Raw genomic sequence first — 23,837 nt, forward strand, 5'->3', positions numbered from 1 at the left:
GAGGTTGTGGCACACATCAGTACCAATGACATAGGCAGGAAGAGTGATGAGGTCCTGCAGGGGGAGTTTAGGGAGTTAGGTAGTAAGTTTAAAAAAACAGGATCTCTAGGGTTGTAATCTCTGGATTACTCCCTGTGCCACGTGTCAGTGAGGCTAGAAATAGGAAGTTAGTGCAGCTAAACACGTGGCTGAGCAGCTGGTGTAGAAGGGAGGGTTTCAGATATCTGGACCATTGGGCTCTCTTCAGGGACAGATGGGACCTGTACAAGAAGGACGGGTTGCATTTAAACTGGAAGGGCACTAATATCCTGGCTGCAAGGTTTGCTAGCGAAGTAAATGAGGAGGACATAGTAAATAAGGCCAGTAGGACTAAGAGGAAGAGCAGGCAGGGAGATGTTGCTGAGCACAGCGGGACTGGTGGTCTGAAGTGCATTTGTTTCAATGTGAGAAGTATAACAGGTAAGGCAGATGAACTTAGAGCTTGGATTAATACTTGGAAATATGATGTTGCTATTACAGAGACTTGGTTGAGGGAAGGGCAGGATTGGCAGCTAAATGTTCCAGGCTTTAGAAGCTTCAGGCGGGATAGAGGGGGATGTAAAAGGGGTGGGGGAGTTGCATTACTGGTTAAGGAGAATATCACAGCTGTACTGCGGGAGGACACCTCGGAGGGGTCGTGCAGCGAGGCAATATGGGTGGAGCTCAGGAATAGGAAGGGTGCAGTCACGATGTTGAGGGTTTTCTACAGGCCTCCCAACAGCCAGCGGGAGGTAGAGGAGCAGATATGTAGACAGATTTTGGAAAGATGTAAAGGTAACAGGTTTGTAGTGGTGGGTGATTTTAACTTCCCCGATATTGACTGGGACTCACTTAGTGCTAGGGGCTTGGATGGGGCAGAATTTGTGAGGAGCATCCAGGAGGGCTTCTTGAAACAGTATGTAGATAGTCCAACTAGGGATGGGGCCATTCTGGACCTGGTATTGGGAATGAGCCCGGCCAGGTGGTCGAAGTTTCAGTGGGGGAGCATTTCGGGAGCAGTGACCATAATTCCATAAGTTTTAAGGTACTTGTGGATAAGGATAAGAGTAGTCCTCGGGTGAAGGTGCTAAATTGGGGGAAGGCTAATTATAACAATATTAGGCAGGAACTGAAGAATTTAGATTGGGGGTGGCTGTTTGAGGGTAAATCAACATCTGACGTGCGAGTCTTTCAAACGTCAGCTGATTAGAATCCAGGACCAGCATGTTCCTGTGAGGAAGAAAGACAGGTTTGGCAAGTTTTGGGAAGCTTGGATAACACGGGATATTGTGAGCCTAGTCAAAAAGGAAAAGGAAGCATTTGTAAGGGCTGGAAGGCGAGGAACAGATGAAGCACTTGAGGAATATAAAGACAGTAGGAAGGAACTTAAGCAAGGAGTTAGGAGGGCTAAAAGGGGTCATGAAAAGTCATTGGCAAACAGGATTAAGGAAAATCCCAAGGCTTTTTATACATATATAAAGAGCAAGAGCCAGGGAAAGGGTTGGCCCACTCAAGGACAGAGATGGAAATCTATGCGTGGAGCCAGAGGAAATGGGCGAGGTGCTAAATGAGTACTTTGCATCAGTATTCACCAAGGAGAAGGACTTGGTGGATGATGAGCCGAGGGAAGGGAGTGCAGATAGTCTCAGTCATCTCATTATCAAAAAGGAGGAGGTGTTGGGTGTCTTGCAAAGCATTAATGTAGATAAGTCCCCAGGGCCTGATGGGATCTACCCCAGAATACTGAGGGAGGCAAGGGAGGAAATTGCTGGGACCTTGACAGAAATCTTTGCATCCTCATTGGCTACAGGTGAGGTCCCAGAGGAATGGAGAATAGCCAATGTTGTTCCTTTGTTTAAGAAGGGTGGCAAGGATAATCCAGGAAATTATAGGCTGGTGAACCTTACGTCAGTGGTAGGGAAACTATTGGAGAGGATTCTTCGGGACAGGATTTATTCCCATTTGGAAATAAACGAACATATTAGCGAGAGACAGCATGGTTTTGTGAAGGGGAGGTCGTGTCTTACTAATTTGATTGAGATTTTTGAGGAAGTGACGAAGATGTTTGATGAGGGAAGGGCGGTGGATGTTGTCTATATGGACTTTAGTAAAGCCTTTGAAAAGATCCCGCATGGCAGACTGGTGCAAAAGGTCAAGTCACACGGGATCAGAGGTGAGTTGGCAAGATGGATACAGAACTGGCTCGGTCACAGAAGACAGAGGGTAACATGTTTTTCTGAATGGAGGGATGTGACTAGTGGTGTTCCGCAGGGATAAGTGCTGGGACCTTTGCTGTTTGTAGTATATATAAATGATTTGGAGGAAAATATAGCTGGTCTGATTAGTAAGTTTGCGGACGACACAAAGGTTGGTGGAGTTGCGGATAATGATGAGGATTGTCAGAGGATACAGCAGGATATAGATCGGTTGGAGACTTGGGCAGAGAAATGGCAGATGGAGTTTAATCCGGACAAATGTGAGGTAATGCATTTTGGAAGGTCTAATGCAGGTGGGAGGTATACAGTAAATGGCAGAACCCTTAGGAGTATTGACAGGCAGAGAGATCTGGGCGTACAGGTCCACAGGTCACTGAAAGTGGCAACGCAGGTGGATAAGGTAGTCAAGAAGGCATACGGCATGCTTGCCTTCATCGGTCGGGGCATAGAGTATAAAAATTGGCAAGTCATGCTGCAGCTGTACAGAACTTTAGTTCACACTTAGAATATTGCGTGCAATTCTGGTCGCCACACTACCAGAAGGACGTGGAGGCTTTGGAGAGGGTACAGAAGAGGTTTACCAGATGTTGCCTGGTCTGGAGGGCATTAGTTATGAGGAGAGGTTGGAAAAACTCGGATTGTTTTCACTGGAACGATGGAGGTGGAGGGGCGACATGATAGAGGTTTACAAAGTTATGAGTGGCATGGACTGAGTGGATAGTCAGAAGCTTTTTCCCAGGGTGGAAGAGTCAGTTACTCGGGGACATAGGTTTAAGGTGCAAGGGGCAAAGTTTAGAGGGGATGTGCGAGGCAAGTTTTGTACACAGAGGGTGGTGAGTGCCTGGAACTTGCTGCCAGGGGAGGTGGTGGAAACAGATACGATAGCGACGTTTAAGAGACACCTTGACAAATATATGAATAGGAAGGGAATAGAGGGCTATGGGCCCCGGAAGTGCAGAAGGTTTTAGTTTAGGCAGGCATCAAGATCGGCGCAGGCTTGGAGGGCCGAATGGCCTGTTCCTGTGCTGTACTGTTCTTTGTGTACAAGAGCAGAGCAAAGGCTGGATGCTCTGACAAGCGGCTCACCTCTTGACCTGTCAGCCTCTCAAGTGTCTCCAAGGCTCCAGTCAGTAGGATGATGGAATATTCACCATTTTCAGCCATAACACTCAACTGCAACACCAAACAGGACACAGCAATTTGCTGGACTCAGTTACCCTTACACCCACCCCCGCCCCCCCACCGGAGACGCTGTACCCACCCCCCCACGGACGACTCTGTTAACCGTCACCACAGGAACAACATGCTGCAATGTGTACAATCTATGCATTGGAGCCACTCAGTAAGGTCACTGATAGCTCTGCCCTATCATGACCCTTACCAAAGGAGGTAAAAATTACTAGCTCAAACGACCAAACTCCAACCAGTTCACCTTCTACCATCAGATAGTTTCATGATGCATTGATAATGGAATTGTTGACTGTTCACAACGATTAATCTCTGCACAACTGACCCAGACATGAGGTGAGAGAAACCCCTGTTGGTGGAAAGCTTTGGGAACCATAGATCCAAAGTTACCTCCTCCCAAGCTACACCCACCCACTGTCATGTCTCAGTTTACTCAAAAACTGCTTCCCAAAATATTGATTATGTTTGAATGAATCAATAATTGTTTCCACCATCTGAGGATAGATGAAAATTTGGTTTAATGATGGCATTGCCACCAGTGCAGCACTCCCTCAGAACTGCAGTGGAAGTGTCAGCCAGGCTTATGCGTGCCAATCTTTGGAGTGGTGCATGAATCCAACAACCTTCTGACTGAGGTGAGCGTGCCACAGTTGATAACCCAGGAACTGTAATGCAAGCAAAGAATCAGTTTGCGGAGGGAACAGCAAAGACAAGTTAACAAAACAGCTATACATTTCAACACTGGTTCAAATGTTTTGGGTTCCAGCCCACCAACACCTTGATTTTAAAATGCTCACCCTTGTTTTCAAATCCCTCAATGGCTTCATCCCCTCCCTATCTCTAATCTCCGCTGGCCCCATAACCCTCTGCAATTTCTGCACTCTTCCAATTCTGGCCTCGTCTGCATCCTCAGTTTTAATCCCTGCAGCATTGGTGGCCTGTCTTCAGCTGCTTGGGCCCAAGCTCTGCCATTCTCTCCCTAAACCTCTCCACCTCTCGAGCTGCCTCTTAAAACCCAAGTCTTTGACCAAGATTTTTTTTCTCACATATCTGTATATGGCTTGGTGTCAAATTTTGTTTGATAACACTCCTGTGAAGCACTTTGGATGTTTTACTATTTAAATGTACTGTATAAATGCAAGTTGTTGGTTAGTCCTGGAATGAGAGAATTCCTTAAACAAGAGAATGATTTACTCGGCTAGCTTGGAACCATTTTAATGCAGATTACTATTTTACAGGAATCTTATTGCAGTTTACCAGCAGCTGGAGTGATCCTGGGTTGGAGCACCACTAAAGCAATTCAGAAGCACTCTCAATAATGGTAATCAGGCTCTAGCTTCAAAATGTGAAATACAGTCAGACAGGCCATCACTGGAGGTAGTTACTGTTGTGGATGATTCAGTTGAGATATTTACACATTGTAGGTGTTCCTATGAGTACAACATTCCCATTCTAGCAGCTCACTGCTATGGAACCACAGGCTAATCTCCTTCTTGGCCACTTCAACTGAGTCACTGGCATGGATGGCATTTCTGTGAAGAAAGAAAGCGGAGTTAGATTGTAAGGACACTCAGTGCAAGACAGTTGAATCCTACAGAGACTGAAGGTGTGGAAAGGTTAAGGGCAAATGGGAGAGAGATTTTGAGGGAATTAGGTGGAGGAGGATTGGGTTTGAGACTGTTCTCATTAGATGGTACTGGCTTCTGGTACTGCACCGTGCAGCTTTCTCACTGACGCTGTGAGTTGGGGGTTCAGGTACAGAGCACAGTCAATTTTTGAGATAGAATTGTTAATGTTCCATTTCACAGATTGAGTATAAATGTGGGGGAAGTGAAATTATTCACTTTGGTAGGAAGAATTGAATTGACAAGCAGAATTTTTAAAAAAAATGATAGACTAGCAACTGTTGGGATTTACAAGGATCATGGTCCCCTTGAATCAAAGAACATTAACATACAGGTGCAGCAAGCATTAGGAAGACAAACTGTGTGTTTTATTACCTTTATTACAATGATTAGAATAAGGATCTCTTACTTAATTATAGGGGACTTGGTGAGACCACAGCTGAAGTACTGCATATACAGCATTTATTGCCCATCCCTAATTGCCCTTGTGAAGGTGGTGGTGAGCTGCCTTCTTGAATACAATTGAGTAGCTGGCTCAGCTATTTCAGAGGGCAGGTAAGAGTTAACTACATTGCTGTGGGTCTGGAGTCACATGTAGGCCAGACCAGCTAAGGATGGCAGATTCCCTTCCCTAAAGGACATTCGTGAACCAGATGGATTTTAACGACAATTCAGTAGTTTCACGGTCACAATTACTGAGTTGAGCTTTTTATTCCAGATTTATTTAATTAACTAAATATAAATTCCTTAGTTACCATGTAGGGATTCAAACTTCTATCTGGATCATTAGTTCAGGCCTCAGGATTACAAAGTCCAGCAACATAATCACTAGCTGACTATACCTGTGGACAGAACATACTTGGCCAATTTTCCATTTTGTTGCAGTACAGCGACAACACAGACACAAAAGAAAAATATTGCAGATGCTGTAAATTTAAAATAAAAATAGCTTTCAGACCTGAAACATTTACTCTTTCCACATTTTCAGTATTTTAGCATTTTCTGTTTTTATTTCAGATTTACAGCATCCACAGCATTTTTTTGTATCTGTGGTGTAGCTGTATTGGAACAGCTTGGCTAGAGGTGCAGCTAGTTCTGGAGCACGGGTCTTCAGCACTATGGCCAGGATGTTATCGAGGCCCATAGCCTTTGCAGTATCCGGTGTACTCAGCTGTTTCTTGCTATCATGTGGAGTGAATTGTATTGGCTGAAAACTGGCTTCTGTGACACTGGTGACCTCAGGAGCAGGCCGAGATGGATCATCGACTCTACTTCTGGTCGAAGATGGCTGCAAATGCTTCAGCCTTGCCTTTTACAACCGTGAGCTGGGCTCTGCCATCATTGAGGATGGGGATGTTCATGGAGTCGCCTCATGTCAATTGTTTAATTGTCCACCATCATTCATGACTGGATGTGGCTGGAGTGCAGAGCTTAGCTCTGTCTATAGCATGCTGCTTCTTCCGTTTAGTACACATGCAGTCCTGCTTCAGCAAGTTGGCATTTCACTTTACTATTCCTGGTGCTGCTCCTGCTCTTCTACGTTGCTCATTGCACGACGGTTACTCCTTTGGCTTTATAGTAATGGCCTGGCATATCCCCCCACGCTACCATGAGGTTACTGATTGTGGTGGAATACAGTTATGCTGCTGCTGAGAGCTGTTGCCCTGGCTAGAGAGTCTAGAAGAAGGGATCATAGTGTCAGGATAAGGGGTTAGCCAGTTAGGACTGAGATGAGGAGAAATTTCTTTAGAAGGGTTGTAGATTTTGGAAATTCTTTACCCTATATTTATATAATGATTGATTTGGAGGAAAATGTAGCCGGTCTGATTAGTAAGTTTGCGGACGACACAAAGGTTGGTGGAGTTGCGGATAGTGATGAGGATTGTCAGAGGATACAGCAGGATATAGATCGGTTGGAGACTTGGCGGAGAAATGGCAGATGGAGTTTAATTCGGACAAATGTGAGGTAATGCATTTTAATACAGGTGGGAAGTATACAGTAAATGGCAGAACCCTTAGGAGTATTGACAGGCAGAGAGATCTGGGTGTACATGTCCACAGGTCACTGAAAGTGGCAACGCAGGTGGATAAGGTAGTCAAGAAGGCATACGGCATGCTTGCCTTCATCGGTCAGGGCACTGAGTATAAAAATTGGCAAGTCATGTTGCAGCTGTACAGAACCTTAGTTAGGCCACACTTAGAATATTGTGTGCAATTCTGGTTGCCACACTATCAGAAGGATGTGGAGGCTTTGGAGAGGGTACAGAAGAGGTTTACCAGGATGTTGCCTGGTCTGGAGGGTATTAGCTATGAGGAGAGGTTGGATAAACTCGGATTGTTTTCACTGGAATGACGGAGGTGGAGGGGCGACATGATAGAGGTTTACAAAGTTATGAGTGACATGGACAGAGTGGATAGTCAGAAGTTTTTTCCCAGGGTAAAAGAGTCAGTTACTAGGGGACATAGGATGAAGGTGCAAAGTTTGGAGGGGATGTGCGAGGCAAGTTCTTTACACAGAGGGTGGTGAGTGCCTGAAACTTGCTGCCGGGGGAGGTGGTGGAAGCAGGTACAATAGCGACGTTTAAGAGGCATCTTGATAAATACATGAATAGGATGGGAATAGAGGGATACGGTCCCTGGAAGTGCAGAAGGTTTTAGTTTAGGCAGGCATCAAGATCGGTGCAGGCTTGGAGGGCCGAATGGCCTGTTCCTGTGCTGTTCTTTGTTCAAAGAGCTGTCGATTGAGTATATTTAAGACTCAGATTGATAGATTTTTGGGCACTAAGGGAAACAGGTGGGAAAAGTGGAGTTGACGTAGAAAATCAGCCATGATCATAAATGGCAGAGTAGGTTCAAGGGGCCGTCTGGTCTACTCCTGCTCCTATTTCTTATGTACTTAACCTCAGACAGTGGCGAGAGAGAGAGAGTGCGAATGTGTGCGCGTGCACGTATTTCCTCTGTTCAGTCATTTCTATCAAAACTGTTTTGAACAGATTTATGATTTTTGCTACAACTACCAAAAAGTGAATCTTCACAAATACCAACCAGAGGAATACTGAATCCTTGTATCCACCTTGCTGCACTTTCTCTGCAGGAGACTCCCGGTGGGTGGGACCTGCTGATTTTGCCCCTACCGATGTTCCAGCTGAGATTGAACACGTGCTTCGGTCTCTAGCCCAGTCCCTGGTACAAGCGATTCAGGGGAAGGTTTCCATAGTCAAGGGGTTTTTCCCATCCTGCCCTACCTGCTTATGTGAACACACAAATCTCCTCTCACGGTCCCTGGACGAGCCTGGGCAGGATTGGTATCACCCACCATCATGCGAGACACACTCACTACATCATAACCTTCCCAAACCTGCAAAACAAGAGGCTATCATCCAGAGGTGACATAACAGGAGGAACAAATGGATTAAAGAGAAAGGTTTAAATCAACTGGGCAAACAAATGGCAAATGAATAAAAGTAAAATACTGCAGATGCTGGAAATCTGAAATGAAAACAAGAAATGCTGGAAATACTCCAGGTCCAGCAGCATCTGTGCAGAGAGAAGCAGAGTTAACGTTTCAGGTCAGTGACCCTTCACGGCAAATGAAGTTTAACAACAAATACATCAAGAACAGGGAAATTGGGAAATGGGCAGGAATGGACTCGCCACTTTCATTATAATGTAGCAACAATTCTTGTGTGCAGTTTTGGTTTACCAGACTGATTCCTGGGATGGCAGGTCTGACGTATGAGGAGAGATTGAGTCGGTTAGGATTATATTAGCTGGAGTTCAGAAGAGTGAAGGGGGATCTCATAGAAACGTATACAATTCTAACAGGATTTGACAGGGTAGATGCAGGAAGGATGTTCCTGATGGTGGGGGAGTCAGAACCAGGGGGCATAGTCTAAGGATATGGGGTAAACCTTTCAGGACTGAGATGAGAAATTTCATCACCCAGAGAGTGGTGAGCCTGTGGAATTCACTACCACAGAAAGCAGTTGAGGTCGTTTTGGATACGGTTGTGGGGGACGACCTACCAGAGGAAAGCCACAGTGGCCAGGTCTCTGGCACTGAGCCTGGCTCAGAAGGGAAGGGGGGAGAATAGGAGAGCGATAGTGATAGGAGATTCAATGGTTAGAGGAACAGACAGGAGATTCTGTGGTCGCGAACGAGACCCCCGGATGGTATGTTGCCTCCCGGGTGCCTGGGTCAGGGATGTCTCAGATCGAGTCCACAGGATTCTTAAGGGGGAGGGGGAGCAGCCAGAGGTCGTGGTACACATCGGTACCAATGACATAGCTAGGAAAAGGGATGAGGACCTGAAAAGCGAATATAGGGAGTTAGGTTGGAAGCTGAAAGGCAGGACGAGCAGAGTAGTAATCTCAGGATTGTTACCGGTGCCACGTGCTAGCGAGGCTAGAAACAGGGAGCGAGTGCAGCTGAATTCGTGGCTACAGAACTGGTGTAGGAGGAAGGGATTCAGATATGTGGATCATTGGGATACCTTCTGGGGAAGGTGGGACCTGTACAAGAAGGACATGTTGCATCTGAACTGGAGGGGCACCAATATCCTGGGCGCGAGGTTTGCTAGAGCTCTTTGGGACGGTTTAAACTAGTTTGGCAGGGGGATGGGAACCGGAGCTACGGATCAGTGGATGGGGTAGCTGTTGAACAGGCAGATACAGAGTGCAGAGAGTCTGTGAGGAAGGTTAGACAGTTGACAGGGCAAAGTTGCAGCCAGTATGATGGGTTGAAGAGTGTCTATTTTAACGCAAGAAGTGTCAGGAGTAAGGGTGATGAACTTAGAGCATGGATCAGTACTTGGAGCTACGATGTTGTGGCCATTACGGAGACGTGGCTATCACAGGGACAGGAATGGATGTTGGATGTTCCAGGGTTTAGATGTTTCAAAAGGAAAAGGGGTGGGGGAGTGGCATTGTTAATCAGGGATAGTATCACAGCTGCAGAAAGGGAGGTCGTCGAGGAGGGTTTGTCTACTGAGTCATTATGGGTGGAAGTCAGAAACAGGAAAGGAGCAGTCACTTTATTGGGAGTTTTCTATAGACCCCCCAATAGCAACAGAGACATGGAGGAACAGATTGGGAGGCAGATTTTAGAAAGGTGCAGAAGTAACAGGGTTGTTGTCATGGGTGACTTCAACTTCCCTAATATTGATTGGAACTTCCTTAGTGCAAATAGTTTGGATGGAGCAGTTTCTGTCAGGTGTGTCCAGGAAGGTTTCCTGACTCAATATGTAGATAGGCCGACTAGAGGGGAGGCTATGTTGGATTTGGTGCTTGGCAACGAACCAGGCCAGGTGGCAGATCTCTCGGTGGGAGAGCATTTCGGTGATAGTGATCACAACTCCCTGACCTTTACTATAGTCATGGAGAGGGACAGGAACAGACGGGATGGGAAAATATTTAATTGGGGGAGGGGAATTACAATGCTATTAGGCAGGAACTGGGGAGCATAAATTGGGAACAGATGTTCTCAGGGAAATGCACGACAGAAATGTGGAGGTTGTTTAGGGAGCACTTGCTGCGACTGCTGGATAGGTTTGTCCTGATGAGGCAGGGAAGGGATGGTAGGGTGAAGGAACCTTGGATGACAAGAGATGTGGAACAGCTAGTCAAGAGGAAGAAGGAAGCTTACTTAAGGTTGAGGAAGCAACGATCAGACAGGGCTCTAGAGGGTTACAAGGTAGCCAGGAAGGAACTGAAGAATGGACTTAGGAGAGCTAGAAGGGGACATGAAAAAGTCTTGGCGGGTAGGATTAAGGAAAATCCCAAGGCGTTCTACACTTATGTGAGGAACAAGAGGATGGCCAGAGTCAGGGTAAGGCCGATCAGGGATAGTGGAGGGAACTTGTGCCTGGAGTCGGAGGAGGTAGGGGAGGTCCTAAATGAATACTTTGCGTCAGTATTCACTAGTGAGAGGGACCTGGTCGTTTGTGAGGACAGCGTGGAACAGGCTGATATGCTCGAACAGGTTGAGGTTAAGAGGGAGGATGTGCTGGAAATTTTGAATGACATGAGGATAGATAAGTCCCCGGGGCCAGACGGGATATACCCAAGGATATTACGGGAAGCGAGGGAAGAGATTGCTGCGCCTTTGGCGATGATCTTTGCGTCTTCACTGTCCACTGGAGTAGTACCAGATGATTGGAGGGTGGCAAATGTTATTCCCTTGTTCAAGAAAGGGAATAGGGATAACCCTGGGAATTATAGACCAGTCAGTCTTACGTCGGTAGTGGGCAAATTATTGGAGAGGATTCTGAGAGACGGGATTTATGATTATTTGGAAAAGCATAGTTTGATTAGAGACAGTCAGCATGGCTTTGTGAGGGGCAGGTCATGCCTCACAAGCCTTATTGAATTCTTTGAAGATGTGACAAAACACATTGATGAAGGAAGGGCAGTGGATGTGGTGTATATGGATTTTAGCAAGGCGTTTGATAAGGTTCCCCATGGTAGGCTCATTCAGAAAGTAAGGAGGCATGGGATTCAGGGAAAGTTGGCTGTCTGGATACAGAATTGGCTGGCCCATAGAAGACAGAGGGTGGTAGTAGATGGAAAGTATTCAGCATGGAGCTCGGTGACCAGTGGTGTTCCACAAGGATCTGTTCTGGGACCTCTGCTCTTTGTGATTTTTATAAATGACTTGGATGAGGAAGTGGAAGGCTGGGTTAGCAAGTTTGCCGATGACACGAAGGTTGCTGGAGTTGTGGATAGTGTGGAAGGCTGTTGTAGGTTGCAACGGGACATTGACAGGATGCAGAGCTGGGCTGAGAAGTGGCAGATGGAGTTCAACCTGGAAAAGTGTGAAGTGATTCATTTTGGAAGGTCGAATTTGAATGCAGAATACAGGCTTAAAGACAGGATTCTTGGTAGTGTGGAGGAACAGAGGGATCTTGGGGTCCATGTCCATAGATCGCTCAAAGTTGCCACCCAAGTTGATAGGGTTATTAAGAAGGCGTATGGTGTGTTGGCTTTCATTAACAGGGGGATTAAGTTTAAGAGCCGCGAGGTTATGCTGCAGCTCTATCAGGCCCTGGTTCGACCACACTTGGAATATTGTGTTCAGTTCTGGTCGCCTCATTATAGGAAGGATGTGGAAGCTTTAGAGAGGGTGCAGAGGAGATTTACCAGGATGCTGCCTGGACTGGAGGGCATGTCCTACGAAGAAAGATTGAAGGAGCTAGGGCTTTTCTCATTGGAGCGAAGAAGGATGAGAGGTGACTTGATAGAGGGGTACAAGATGATGAGAGGCATAGAGTGGATAGTCAGAGACTTTTTCCCAGGGTGGAAAGGGCTATCACCAGGGGGCATAATTTTAAGGTGATTGGAGGAAGGTTTCGGGGAGATGTCAGAGGTAGGTTCTTTACACAGAGAGTGGTGGGTGCGTGGAATGCACTGCCAGTGGTGGTAGTAGAAGCAGATACATTAGGGACATTTAAGCGACACTTGGATAGGTACATGGATGATAGTAGAATGAAGGGTAGGTAGTTAGTTTGATCTTAGAGTAGGTTAAAGGTTCGGCACAACATCGTGGGCCGAAGGGCCTGTACTGTGCTGTACTGTTCTATGTTCTATGTTTAAAACATTGAAAGTTTTCAAGAAGGAGTTAGATATAGCTCTTGGGGTGAAAGGGATCAAAGGATATGGGGGGAAAGCGGGAACAGGTTATGGAGTTGGATGATCAGCCATGATCATAATGAATGGCGGAGCAGGCTCGAAGGGCCGAATGGCCTACTCCTGCTCCTATTTTCTATGTTTCTATTAGGGATCTTGGTGTTGGGGTAATATATTAGCGTGGATAGAGGATTGGTTATCAGACAGAAAGCAATGAGTGGGCATAAATTAGGCATTTTCAAGTTGGCATGCAGTAAATAGTGGAGTACCTCAAGGATCAGTGCTGCGGCCTCAGCTATTTACAATCTGTATTAAAGACAGATGAAGAGACAGAGAGGCTGCAAAGGGATAGACACAGGTTAAGTGAGTGGGCAACAAGATGGAGTATAATGTGGGGAAGTGTGAAGTTATTCACTTTGGTCATAAGAATGCAAAAGCAGTTTTATTTTAAAAAGTTGTGCAACTTATAAGTGTCGATGTTCAAAGAGACTTGGGTGTGCTTGTACAAGGAATGCAGAAAGTTAACATGCAGGTACAGCAGCAATTAGGAAGGCAACTGGCATGTTGGCCTTTAATGCAAGGGGATTGGAGGACAGGAAAGAGCAAATATTGCTACAATTGTACAGGGCTTTGGTGAGACCGCGCCTGGAATACTGTGTGCAGTTTTGGTCTCCACATTTAAGAAAGGATATACTTGCACTGGAGGCAGTGCAGCAAAGATTTACTAGATTGGTCCCTGGGATGAGGGGGTTGTCTTATGATGAGAGGCTGAGTAAATTGGGCCGATATTGTCTGGAGTTTAGAAGAATGAGAGGCGATCTAATTGAGACATACAAGATTCTAAAGGGGACGGATAGGGTAGACACAGAGATTATTTCCGCTGATCGGGGAATCTAAAACACGGGGACACAGTCTCAGGATAAGGGGCCAATCATTCAGGACTGAGATGAGGAGAAATTACTTCACTCAAAGGGTTGTGAATCTTTGGAATTCTCCCCCCCAGAGGGTTGTGGATGCTCCATCATTGAATACATTTAAGGCTGGGAAAGATAGATTGTTGATCTCGCAGGGAATCAAGGGGTATAGTGAGTAGACGGGAAAGTGTAGTTGAATCCCAAGATCAGCCATGATCATTTTGAATGGCGGAGCAGGCTCGTTGGGCCACATGGTCAACTCCTACTCCTAGTTCTTGTGCTCTTGGGAAGAGGCCAGCATTTACCCTGAAGATAATTCAAATGAAGTCCCTAAAGAGCATCTTCCATCCATGATCCTTAGGAGCCCCAGATTGAGATTTTAACTCTTCAGTCATTTGAACCAATGACTCATTGCGGTTTCTGCCCATTGGCCAATAACTTACCATGACAACGACGGGTCCCGAGCTCATGTATTGGATCAGTGCAGAATAGAAAGGTTTCTCCTGCAGATCGTGATAATGCTGTGAAAGCACATCTCGAGTGGGCTGAAACAAAATGGTTGATGGGTTAGTGCAGCTTACGTTCAGCACACACACCCACTTCCTTAACTAATGATATTTTATGATTCGACTATTCCAGCTGCTCAGCCTCTTTCCCCACCCGGACAGCAAGACTCCGTTCACACAGACCAATAGTGCAGTAAGCAGACTGGGCAGTGTGATTTCAACACACACTCAAAAAGGAGTAAAAACCAGAGCCACTTAGGGGTTTGGGTACAAAAGTCTTTAAGTGAGGGAACACATTTATACATCTGTTTAAGAAAATCATTTTGGACCATCTCCTATTCTGTGACTTCTGGTAATACCACAGGTTGTGTTCGGAAATGTTTAAATGCCGGACAGGCTTCGGCACTCACCCACACAATCCCCAGGGGAGAATTATGCTTATGACCTTTTATAGTTCTAAATACCGGGGAATCAGCATCTGCTGCACCTGCAAGGTGATGGTGGATAGAAGGTTTAGGGAACATTCCCATGGGCATGTTCCAGCCAGTGCGATACCATCGTAATGTTATTTTTAAGTAGCCATTCTTCAGTGTTTGCATCACTCGTAAGGCTGGCATTTATTGCCCATCTTTAGTTGTCTTCAAATGGTGATTTGCTTGACCACTTCAGAGGGCAGGTTAGAGTTAACCACGTCAGGTAGGACTGGAGTCACATGTAGGCCCAGACCAGGCAAGGACGGCAGGTTCCCTTCCCTAAAGGACATTAGTGAACCAGTTGGGTTTTTGGTGACAATTCGGAAGTTTCATTCTTACTTTTACTGCTACCAGCTTTAGTTTGCAGATTTCTTAAAAAAAAATCAAATTCAGGAGCTTTAGCAAGAGACATGTCTGCCTGAAGCTACCTCCCCCGCTGCAGGTTGCGATCAGGCACAGCGCTATTCCTGCAGATAAATCCAGCTGACAATGTGGCTCGGATCTCCCAAGTCTGCTGTGTTATTGCAAGAGGCTGCAGTTAGACGAGCAGCGACTTAGTCAGCCCACCAACAGGCAGACTATAGCACACAGACTGAGAACGAACACCACAGCTCATTGAGGTACATAAGACAGCAGAGCAAATATCGAGATGTTTTGTGGAGAGGGTCTGTAAGAATCACTCCTGATAGCAAAGGCTGATATTCATTGACCTTAGGGAGGCAGGTACTGTTGCGTGTACTAGATGGACACACTTCCACATGTGCTGGGCCACATACCAGGACACTTGGATGCTCATTTTGTTGATCAATACATTGTGTAAGTGAAACCATTTACTTCCCCATCAGATCAAGTGGCAAAAAGATCACGGGGGCAGAATCTATTGGTAAAAGGAAAAGGGGGTAAAGCAAAGTCAGTAACCAGAGGGGGGAAAAAACCCTAGAGGAACAGGATTAGGCCATTCAGCCCCTCAAACCTATTCCATCATTCATTCGGCTTGATGATAGTGTCAGTTGTGGCTCAGTAAGTAACATTCACTCCTCTGAATGAAGATGGTCATGAGTTCCATAACAGAGCATTCTAGGCTGACGTTCTGGACCAGCACTGACAGAGGGGCCGTCATTTGGAGGAGGTGTTAAACAGAGGCCCTCTATCCTCTCAAAAAGTTGTAGAAGATCCCACAGCACTACAGCAGGGAGCTCTCCTGATGTCCCAGTCAACATTCCTCCCTCAACCAACACCACCAATAAATATTAGCTGGCTGGTCATCTTTTTACTGCCCGAGATTCTTCAAATTAACTCACAAAAGATGGCACGTAAAAGAAGCCTTTCATTGGGACAGCAGATCGGAGCTGTATAATCCAACTGTAATTTTCAGCTGTTGCCTGAAAAATCTAATGGGTTTGCACTTCATAATTTACATCATAACTGATATAAGCTTGACATTGGATTGTATGGTACTCACTTTAGAAATCCTTTTAGTAATTGTTAACTGGATTAGAAATGTGACATTTTGCTTCTGGTGAATACTAATGTTTTTTTCAAAGTTCTGAGGGTGATAATTGATCCTGTGTAGTAGACTGCTGCACCAGTAGGCTTTTGTAACAGGAAGCTCAGCAGTCCAGTCGTTCCTGTTGACTGCAGAAGTTGCTTCAGTATGTCTAGTTTAATGTATCCCAAAAATGCCTCAGTCATATGATTTATTATCAGCAGTTGAAGTGGATTGTGCCTTTACATTTTGAATCTGATCAAACCTTTTCAGTATCAGGGATAGTGACCATAACTCAAAGATTTAAGGTAGTTATGGAAAAGGACAAAGATGGACCAGAAATAAAAGTATAAATTGGGGGAAGGCCGATTTCAATATGATAAAACAGGATCTGGCCAAAGTGGACTGGGAGCAGCTACTTGTAGGAAAGTCTACATCAGACCAGTGGGAGTCATTCAAAGAGGAAATAGTGAGAGTTCAGAGACAACATGGACCCATTGAGGTGAAGGGTAGGACCCACAGGCTCAGGGAACTCTGGATGTCAAGGGATATAGAAGATTGGATCAGGAAAAAAAAAAAAAAGGGGCTTATGGCAGATCCCAAGCACTGAAAACAGCGGAGGCCCTAGAGGAGTATAGAAATTGTAGGGGGGTACTTAAAAAAAGTAATTAGGAGAGCGAAGGGGGACATGAAAAAACACTGGCGGGCAAGATAAAGGAAAATCCCAAGGCGTTTTAAGTATATTAAGGGCAAAAGGATAGGCAGGGAAGGAGTAGGGCCCATTAGGGACCAAAGTGGCAATCTGTGTGTGGAGCCGGAGGACATAGGTGAGGTTTTAAATGATTACTTTTTATCTGTGTTCACTATGGAGAAGGACGATGTAGGTGTAGAGATAAGGGAGGGGGATTGTGATATACTCGAACATATTAGCATTGAAAGGGAGGAAGTATTAGATGTTTTAGCGGGCTTAAATGTGGATAAATCCCCACACCCAGATGAGATGTATCCCAGGCTGTTATGTGAGGAAAGGGAGGAGATAGCAGGAGCTCTGACACAAATTTTCAAATCCTCTCTGACCACAGGAGAGGTGCCAGAGGACTGGAGGACAGGGAATGTGGTACCATTATTCAAGAAGGGTAGTAGGGATAAACCAGGTAATTACAGGCCGGTGAGTCCAACATCAGTGGTTGGGAAAATACTGGAAAAAATTCTGAGACACAGGATTAATCTCCACTTGGAGAGGCAGGGATTAATCAGGGATAGTCAGCATGGCTTTGTCAGGGGGAGATCATGTCTAACGAACTTGATTGAATTTTGAGGAAGTGACTAGATGTGTCGATGAGGGTAAAGCAGTAGATGTAGTCTACATGGACTTCAGTAAGGCTTTTGATAAGGTCCCGCATGGGAGATTGGTTAAGAAGGTAAGAGCCCATGGGATCCAGGGTAATTTGGCAAATTGGATCCAGAGTTGGATTAGTGGCAGGAGGCAGAGGGTAATGGTCGAGGGCTGTTTTTGTGATTGGAAGCCTGTGACCAGTGGTGTACCACAGGGATCGGTGCTGGGACCCTTGCTGTTTGTAGTGTACGTTAATGATTTAGACGTGAATATAGGAGGTATGATCAGTAAGTTCGCAGATGACACGAAAATTGGCGGTGTTGTAAATAATGAGGAGGAAATCCTTAGATTAATCATGGGCTGGTAAGATGGGCAGAGCAGTGGCAAATGGAATTTAATCCTGAAAAGTGTGAGGTAATGCATTTTTGTGAGGACTAACAAGGCAAGGGAATATACAATGGATGGTAGGACCCTAGGAAGTACAGAAAGTCAGAGGGACCTTGCTGTACTTGTCCATAGATCACTGAAGGCAGCAGCACAAGTAGATAAGGTGGTTCGGAAGCCATATGGGATACTTGCCTTTATTAGCCGAGGCATAGAATATAAGCGCAGGGAGGTTATGATGGAGCTGTATAAAATGCTAGTTAGGCCACAGCTGGAGTACTGTGTACAGTTCTGGTCACCACACTATAGGAAGGATGTGATTGCACTGGAGAGGGTGAAGAGGAGATTCACCAGGATGTTGCCTGGGCTGGAGTATTTCAGCTATGATGAGAGACTGAAAAGGCTAGGGTTGTTTTCCTTGGAGCAGAGAAGGCTGAGGGGGGACATGATTGAGGTGTACAAGATTATGAGGGGCATTGATAGGTTAGATAGGAGGAAACTTTTTCCCTTAGCGGAGGAGTCAAGAACCAGGGGCATAGATTTAGGGTAAGGGGCAGGAGGTTTAGGGGAGATTTGAGGAAACATTTTTTCACCCAGAGGGTGGTTGGAATCTGGAACGCACTGCCTGAAGAGGTGGTGGAGGCAGGAACCCTAACAACATTTTAGATGACCGCTTGAAACGCCATAGCATACAGGGCTACGGGCCAAGTGCAGGAATATGGGATTCGAATAGTTGGCTGTTGTATGGTCAGCACAGACACGATGGGCCGAACGGCCTGTTTCTGTGCTGTGTAACTCTATGACTCTAATGTTGGCAAAAGCAAGTTGCCTTGTGATGAAGCCTGGGATCTCGCTATACCTGCACAAGTTTCAGCCCCACAAGCTGGAATCCCTTCTTCTCAAAGCGTTGGATGATTTCTCCCACAAGCCGCCTCTGGACTCCGTCTGGTTTCACAGCTACCAGTGTTTGCTCATGAATCTCAGTAATCCCTAAGCGAGGAGGAACAGGTTAAAAGTCAGCATGTTTTTACATTTGAACAGTTTATCCCACTGCATCCACCCTCCCCACAACACTTCTCGGGGGTGAACTCTCAACTGTGAGCTGGCTGTATGAAACATTCAGCCTCAGGGATGGCCAACGAGAAGATTGTGAGGTGAGAATGTTTAACGGTCTTGGAACCCAAGCAGGTAAACAGAGTCAAGGTACATTCAGTGATGATCTAATGGAATGGCAGAACAGACTTGTGGGGCTGAATGGCCTGTGTTACTTACGGGTAACACACAATCTGCTTTAACAATGGTTCAAACACTGAACTCAATAATCAAATAAGGCTATATTCCCAGTGTGATTTCGTTACTAGCACTGTGCATGGGGAAGTCCCCAAAGGAACAATGCTGACTAGACTGTTCAGCTCAGTCACTTCATAACACAAAAAATCTGAGGTGCAAAGTTATGCTGCAAGTAGAGTCTGTTGGTATCGAGCGTTACAACGCTTTGGGTGCAGAGACTCACGAGAACCCGTCTGTCTCCCTATCCCAATCTTGTCCAATAGAAATTACTGACTAACCACAGGTGTTGTTATGGCAACACTGCTTTAACCACAACCACTAATTTTACTAGAAAATCCCTTACATACAATACTGGTTGGGGGTACCTCACACTTGGATATTTAAAACATCTACCAGCAAACAGCGACCAAGGTAGTGAACCAGCCAAAAGAAAAACACAAAACACTGGCAAACAAAGGTTAAAATTCACACACCAAAATCTGTCACCCATTCAGGTAGCCTTTAAACAGTGGTGTCCCACAAAACTATAACTATATTTGTCTATTTATAAATCTGTCACAAGCCAGTAAGCTAGATTAAGTGTTGCGCAAACAGGGCAATCAATTTATGCCAAGCTGCTACAATTATTGCTGCCTCAATGTTGATTGCTTTTACTGAAGGGCAGTTGGTGTTTATTTAACGGATCAGATGGTCTGAATGCAGATCGAGCTCTGATTTTAGTGCAGATTGGACAGCTGATTTAAGTTACTAACAGTTCAAACAAAATAATTTTCAGGATGTGGGCATCACTGGTAAGGCCATTTATTGCCCTGGAGGTGGTGTTGGTTAGTCCTTCTCGAACCTCTACAGCCCACGTGGTGAAGATACACCCACAGTGTTATTAGGCAGGGAGTTCCAGGATTTTTGACCCAACAATGATGAAGGAACAGTGATATCATTCCAAATCGGGATGGTGTGTGACGTGGAGGCAGTGGTGTTCTGCTGTCCTTGTCCTTAGGGTGTGGAGGTCACAGGTTTGGGAGCTGCTGTAATCTGCAAAGGCATCGGTTCTGAAAGAGCAGTGTTGATATATGTAGCTGATAAAGTCCGCCTGGAAGTTAAGATGTGGGAGCTGCGGACAGAATGTGCTTGTGAATTTGATGGAGCTGAGCATTATTCAGCTTCTGGTGTTTGTTACATTACAGCCATCACTAATTTTGGGTGCGAGCCTGACATGAAAGGTATTAAGTGGATAAACCGTCACAGGTGAGGCAAAGGACTCCACAATCTGAACAGTGTGTTCATAAAACAAAAAATAATCTAGGTGCCTGATCCAGATACATGAGTTCAAATCCCACCATAGCAGCTGGGAAATTTAAAATTCAATTAAATAAATCTGGAATTAAAAAGCTAATAGCAGTAATAGTGACCATGAAACTACTGCTTCGCAAAAGCCCATCTGGTTCACTAATGCCCTTCAGGGGAACAACTCTGTTGCCCTTGCTCGGTCTGGCGTATACGTAACTCCAAACCCACTGCTCTGAAATGGCTGAGCAAGTCACTCAGTTGTACTCAAGACGACAAGGGCAATTAGGGTGGACAATAAGTGCTGATTGGGATGTGGGCATGAATTCTTCTTTTCTTTTGGGCCTCCTTATCTCGAGAGACAAAGGATACGCGCCTGGAGGTGGTCAGTGGTGTGTGGAGCAGCGCCTGGAGTGGCTATAAAGGCCAATTCTAGAGTGACAGGCTCTTCCACAGGTGCTGCAGAGAAATTTGTTTGTTGGGGCTGTTGCACAGTTGGCTCTCCCCTTGCGCCTCTCTTTTTTCCTGCCAACTGCTAAGTCTCTTCGACTCGCCACACTTTAGCCCCGCCTTTATGGCTGCCCGCCAGCTCTGGCGAACGCTAGCAACTGACTCCCACAACTTGCGATCAATGTCACAGGACTTCATGTCGCGTTTGCAGACGTCTTTAAAGCGGAGACATGGACGGCCGGTGGGTCTGATACCAGTGGCGAGCTCGCTGTACAATGTGTCTTTGGGGATCCTGCCATCTTCCATGCGGCTCACATGGCCAAGCCATCTCAAACGCCGCTGACTCAGTAGGGTGTACAAGCTGGGGATGTTGGCTGCCTCGAGGACTTCTGTGTTAGAGATACGGTCCTGCCACCTGATGCCAAGTATTCTCCGGAGGCAGCGAAGATGGAATGAATTGAGACGTTGCCCTTGGCTGACATACGTTGTCCAGGCCTCACTGCCATAGAGCAAGGTACTGAGGACACAGGCTTGATACACTCGGACTTTTGTCTTCCGTGTCAGTGCGCCATTTTCCCACACTCTCTTGGCCAGTCTGGACATAGCAGTGGAAGCCTTTCCCATGCGCTTGTTGATTTCTGCATCTAGAGACAGGTTACTGGTGATAGTTGAGCCTAGGTAGGTGAACTCTTGAACCAGTTCCAGAGCGTGGTCGCCAATATTGATGGATGGAGCATTTCTGACGTCCTGCCCCATGATGTTCGTTTTCTTGAGGCTGATGGTTAGGCCAAATTCATTGCAGGCAGCCGCAAACCTGTTGATGAGACTCTGCAGACACTCTTCAGTGTGAGATGTTAAAGCAGCATCGTCAGCAAAGAGGAGTTTCCTGATGAGGACTTTCTGTACTTTGGACTTCGCTCTTAGACGGGCAAGGTTGAACAACCTGCCCCCTGATCTTGTGTGGAGGAAAATTCCTTCTTCAGAGGACTTGAACGCATGTGAAAGCAGCAGGGAGAAGAAAATCCCAAACAGTGTGGGTGCGAGAACACAGCCCTGTTTCACGCCACTCAGGATAGGAAAGGGCTCTGATGAGGAGCCATGTTGAATTGTGCCTTTCATATTGTCATGGAATGAGGTGATGATACTTAGTAGCTTTGGTGGGCATCCAATCTTTTCTAGTAGTCTGAAGAGACCACGTCTGCTGACGAGGTCAAAGGCTTTGGTGAGATCAATGAAAGCAATGTAGAGGGGCATCTGTTGTTCACGGCATTTCTCCATTATCTGACGAAGGGGGAACAGCATGTCAATGGTCGATCTCATGTGGGCATGAATACAATGAAAGAATAAACACAAAAATTAGGTCTGAAAATGAAGGTATTTTCTTTCTGTATTCCTGTATTCTGTATTCCTTTCTGTAGCATCAGTAGCACACTGCATGTGTTAAAGTCAAGAGTTTTAGAGATACAGCACTGAAACAGGCCCTTCGGCCCACCGAGTCCGTGCCGACCATCAACCACCCATTTATACTAATCCTACACTAATCCCACATTCCTACCACATCCCCACCTGACCCATATATTTCCCTACCACCTACCTATACTAGGGACAATTTATAATGGCCAATTTACCTACCAACCTGCAAGTCTTTTGGCTTGTGGGAGGAAACTGGAGCACCCGGAGAAAACCCACGCAGACACAGGGAGAACTTGCAAACTCCACACAGGCAGTACCCAGAATTGAACCCGGGTCGCTGGAGCTGTGAGGCTGCGGTGCTAACCACTGCGCCACTGTGCCGCCCGGTTCTGGTTAAGACGAGATCTCACTCGTGATCCATGCCAACAAAAGCTGAACAAATGTTGCAGCTTCCTCGCTCCAGCACAGAGCCAGGCTCCTAACAGGATTTGACTCGAGTACTACCATTTTCCCTCAGAGAGTAACCAAGTATACAACCTGGTAATTAAACCATTCTGTATGTGGCCACAAGTCTTTGAAGGTCAGTTAGAAGAATAGCTACAGACTGGCAGACTAAACTATCTAAAGCATCTGATGTCCCGTCTCTATAAATAGTTCATACATTCTGAAGAAAACATTTGTTAGAATGCCAGAGGTTGATTACAATGAAGCAGTTGTAATTAGATACAATTGAAAGATTTAATCATTCATTTCAATTGAATTAAAAATCTAAATGAAGTTTTAAGTCTGTTTTTAGACACTGACCATTCGGTAACTTCGATCAGTCCAGAGCAACAGAACTGAGCAAGTTCACGAGTTTCAAACAAGTTGCTCTGGTCACATTCACGAGGCTGTTACAACTCGTGAGTTTTGATCGGTTTTCAGTTCAATGGTTTTTTTTTACAGAAACAATTTGCTCAGAGACTTATTCAAAGCGGAGGCAACTTTCAACTCAACTCAATCAATTCACTTAAAAACAATTCCTTTAACCAAAGAGTCACCAATATTCATTCAGCTGTCAGGCAGTTTCCTGATAAACTCAATTCAGAAATTCTGCTCAATCCAAGACCGCAAGGAAAGGAATAACTTTATTCAAGTTTAATAAACTCGGATCAGCCTCTGGGGAAAAAAAAGAGAATTTCACCGAGTTCGGGATGAATTAAAAAAAAACAGAAAGTGAGCGGGAAATTCCGCAAAAATTCAAACAACAACTTTCACCATCCAGCGGAGAAAGTTAACTAACTTAACTAACTAACTAAACTAACTAACTAACTATAATTCAGCAGGATTAACATTGCAATAAAGTGGCGGCGCCGCCAGTTTCTTTGTTCCCGAATTGCAGGCGGAAAGTCCTGGGATCGCGGAGCCGGCACCTACTCGCCGACTGGAAGCGGAGCCCGGCCACAGCCCACGCCGGCCTCGGGGTCTCTAGAGACGGCGTCAAACTGCGAACGATGCCGACCCTCAGCCACCGGCTCAGTCCCCGCAGCAACATCACTCCTCGGGCCGGCAGGAACGGACCTTCCTCCCGCCGCGAATCCACATCAACCCCGCGGCTCGACCCGGAACCCGGGCTCCGTCTGTAACAGCCAC

At 45.9% G+C, this 23,837-nt stretch overlaps 1 protein-coding gene across 1 annotated transcript; it reads right to left on the bottom strand.

Moving 5' to 3' along the window:
- Positions 1 to 3,953: 3,953 nt before the first annotated feature.
- Positions 3,954 to 23,837, bottom strand: LOC137383572 (nucleoside diphosphate kinase A-like). Its single transcript, XM_068056693.1, has 6 exons — positions 23,622 to 23,837; positions 18,628 to 18,758; positions 14,027 to 14,128; positions 8,293 to 8,405; positions 4,838 to 4,954; positions 3,954 to 4,087 (listed from the first exon to the last, which is right to left on the bottom strand). Exons 1-6 carry the CDS (start codon positions 23,737 to 23,739, stop codon positions 3,994 to 3,996), a joined length of 675 nt encoding a protein of 224 aa, XP_067912794.1. The 5' UTR covers positions 23,740 to 23,837; the 3' UTR covers positions 3,954 to 3,993.

The sequence above is a fragment of the Heterodontus francisci genome, chromosome 24 (genome assembly GCF_036365525.1).
Source record: "Heterodontus francisci isolate sHetFra1 chromosome 24, sHetFra1.hap1, whole genome shotgun sequence".
Classification (NCBI taxonomy): Eukaryota; Metazoa; Chordata; class Chondrichthyes; order Heterodontiformes; family Heterodontidae; genus Heterodontus; species Heterodontus francisci.